Source organism: Loa loa, assembly GCF_000183805.2.
Source record: "Loa loa unplaced genomic scaffold supercont3.53, whole genome shotgun sequence".
Taxonomy (NCBI): domain Eukaryota; kingdom Metazoa; phylum Nematoda; class Chromadorea; order Rhabditida; family Onchocercidae; genus Loa; species Loa loa.
Window position 1 is genome coordinate 108,601 of NW_018108233.1, and position 3,017 is coordinate 111,617.

At 37.0% G+C, this 3,017-nt stretch overlaps 1 protein-coding gene across 1 annotated transcript in view; it reads right to left on the bottom strand.

Moving 5' to 3' along the window:
- The window catches only part of LOAG_17248 (hypothetical protein), a gene marked incomplete at both ends in the record, with an annotated part of 10,891 nt that overhangs the window by 1,576 nt on the left and 6,298 nt on the right, over window positions 1-3,017 (bottom strand). The window contains 2 exons of the mRNA XM_020449908.1: window positions 272-432; window positions 813-964. Of these exons, the coding sequence (XP_020306493.1) occupies window positions 272-432; window positions 813-964 (313 nt within the window). The remainder of the gene's footprint in view (window positions 1-271; window positions 433-812; window positions 965-3,017) is intronic.

The window sequence follows — 3,017 nt, forward strand, 5'->3', positions numbered from 1 at the left end:
CAAGTGAATCAATAAATTTAATATAACAGAAGGGATTCTCAAATGCTGCACCTCATCTACTTATTCAAAGAACTGAAATCTTTAAGAGACTGGAAATCTACAAATTTACCGTTCCTATCTCCATATAAGTGACAGGAAATTTTTGTTTTTCTTGAAAAACAAACGTTTTAACTGAATTTGCGAGATGTAAGCATTCTAAGCATTATTGCGCTCATATCTTTTAAAAGCAGCACAAGTAACTGTCGGGAAAACAATACGTATCTGCACTAACCATTTCCACTTTTGGGTGCAGTGTCTTCCGGGCCGGGATGTTCGTTATGTGCGCGAATCGCAGTACTGGTCCCTCCTTGGGTGCTCTGCAATGTGTCGGATGATGACGGAGAGCATGAAGTTGGTGACATTTCACTTGGTGATGACATATTCTCTCGTGCTCTGCAATTGAACATACTTTGTTAGTATTTTTTAAAGGAGAGAGAAGGATAAATGCAACATTTAAGATATTAAATGCACATATACAGAAAGATAATCGAAAACTGAAAAGTCAAACAATAATAAATACATTATTCAATATATGGAAAATGTCCAGAAAATCTTTAGATTTCTGGACATTCCCGTAATGGATGTAAGCTTATGCATCGACTTAAGATAGATATAAAATCTCAACTAGCTAAAGTTTTTAACTCAGGATGAGTTGCATATTAAATTCAAATGTGAAAATTGCAAAAAAAGAAAAACCAATCAGTGCTGGTATAACATATTACTTTTATAAGTATTAGAATACGAAAAAAAGACATTGTGATCATGATACATACCCGTTAACTATAACCTGGGTATGTGCGCGATTTGGTATAGCAAAACCTGCCAGACGACCATGTTCTGCAGTGCTCGATGCTGCTGCTGTGTTCATCTTCAATAGTGCCTGTTCCTTTGCCACTATACTTGCTATCATATCCAAATCTTGAAACTGGAAATATTCCGAAATTTAATCTCGACCTTTATTTCTGATGCAGTTATGGAGAAAAAAATCCATCAGACACGGTAACCTACCCTGTTTCAGCCCGCCTGTCTGCGTCAACCCATCCTTTCTAGTAAAAACCTTCCGAGTACAGCAGATTCTCCTTTAATGTAGTGTACCAGCACCATCCCATTGCAGCGTGTCGTTTTGTTACGCTGCACGTTCGATGGTACCACATCAACTAATCTTTCGAGAATTCTGGTCAACATCCCATTTCATACCCTCTCAACTATCAGCTGATTAGACAGCTGTCAGGACAATACCCTCTTATTCTGAAAGTTCGTGAAGAATCAAAAGATTTATCAAAAGACATCATCCGAACGAAGTCTTCCGAACCGATGAAAGCCGGCCTTAATAAAGGGAAGAGCTGCAAAAGCGAGAATGAGTAAGAGCTGCTCCAGAGCTTTTATAGCAAATTTGCATAAAAATTTCAAAAAGATTGTTGTAAGGAACGCAGAAATGTAGTGGAGACGTGCAACACGAGAGACGGATTGCAGGGGTGATAGAAAGAGAAAGGAAAACGTCTGGAAGAGTTCGCTTTTGTACTGGGGGGCTTTTTGTAGTAGAGTGAGGGAGGAAAAGAGGACGGGGAGGGTAAAAATTGCTACTACCTCTCACCCTGCTTTGTTTTTTTTTTTTGGAAGTAAGAAGAGAAACGGCGAGAGACTGTGGATACACAGACATGATTGAATTGAATTGTGGAAATGAATGGAAATTTTTCCAGCTGTACTGTGGTCCGCTATGGAGTGTCTTTTTTGAAACATATTTCAACTGATGCAAAGAAAACTTCTGTTCTGACAAGATGGATCAGGCCCTGCTCCACATATGGTAACAAAAAAGGAAATTTTCAAAAAATATGCCACTACCCACGCCAAGAAGCAAAAACCATGGCAACAACCATAACAATGATTTCCAAAATACGAATGAAAAAACTGCAATGACGTTTTCCAAAAAAAAAAAAATTCCCCCCACCTTTTTTGGAGAAACTTTAACAATTTTTCCATCACTGAAAAGATTCATAGCTCAAATTTTCAAACAGAAATAAAATTTGTTACAAAACAAAACCGAGAAAACTCTTATTTCTAGAAATGAAATGAAAAAGGGAAAAATAGGGAGATCAAAAATTGCTAGCCGACGGTTTCAAATAAAAGATGGATTTTCTATAATATAAGGAGAAAAATCTGCCGTGCTTCGTAAAGCAAATCAACAAGCAAATAATATTAGTAAATCGCAAGGGAGGCACATACACTTCCAAGCTATTTCACAAAATATTATCAGGTGGATAAAAATAAATATTATCTGTGTTCTTTCTCTAGCACATAAAGCATGCATGGAAGCAAATCAAGATGACATAGACCGCTCGTTCACCACTGTACTACACTAGTTGGCACTTCTGAACTGGAAAAAAAAATGTAGCTAAGAGAAAAAGCAAATATAAATAACAAGGGCGTAAATCGAAGAGGACTGAGAAACTTTCCACATCTGACAATACATATTTGAGGAAAAAAAAATTCTGTTAGAGCAAGTTCATCCAAAAAAAAGCAAATCCATCTTCGAAGGATTTTGTTGCATTATCGCATAAGTATCTCATTTTCCGTGAATCAAAAATCACTTTTCCTCTAATAAGAAATTTGTACAATAGAATAGCCTGAGCCGGAAACATAAAATAGAAAATCGCATTAATGACAAATGGATATCAAATAAAGACAATGTAAATGACTAGCATGCTTTGACCCTGATTTGGATATAGACGTGATTTGGTCCGCGAGTCAGAAGTCTGACACGGTCCTCCACCAAATTTTTTCTGCCCACGGAGCCACGGTAGCTTCCCACTCTCTCCTTGCCTCTCCGCTTTTCACTCGGACATATATATATATATAAAATTATATGTTGGCCAGTTCCTTCTCCTAATTGTTTTATATAAAATGCTTTAGATGGGAATATCCAGCTTTGTGTTTTCGAGTATAATCTATGTATTTTTTCAAATTTTAACCAGTGCTGC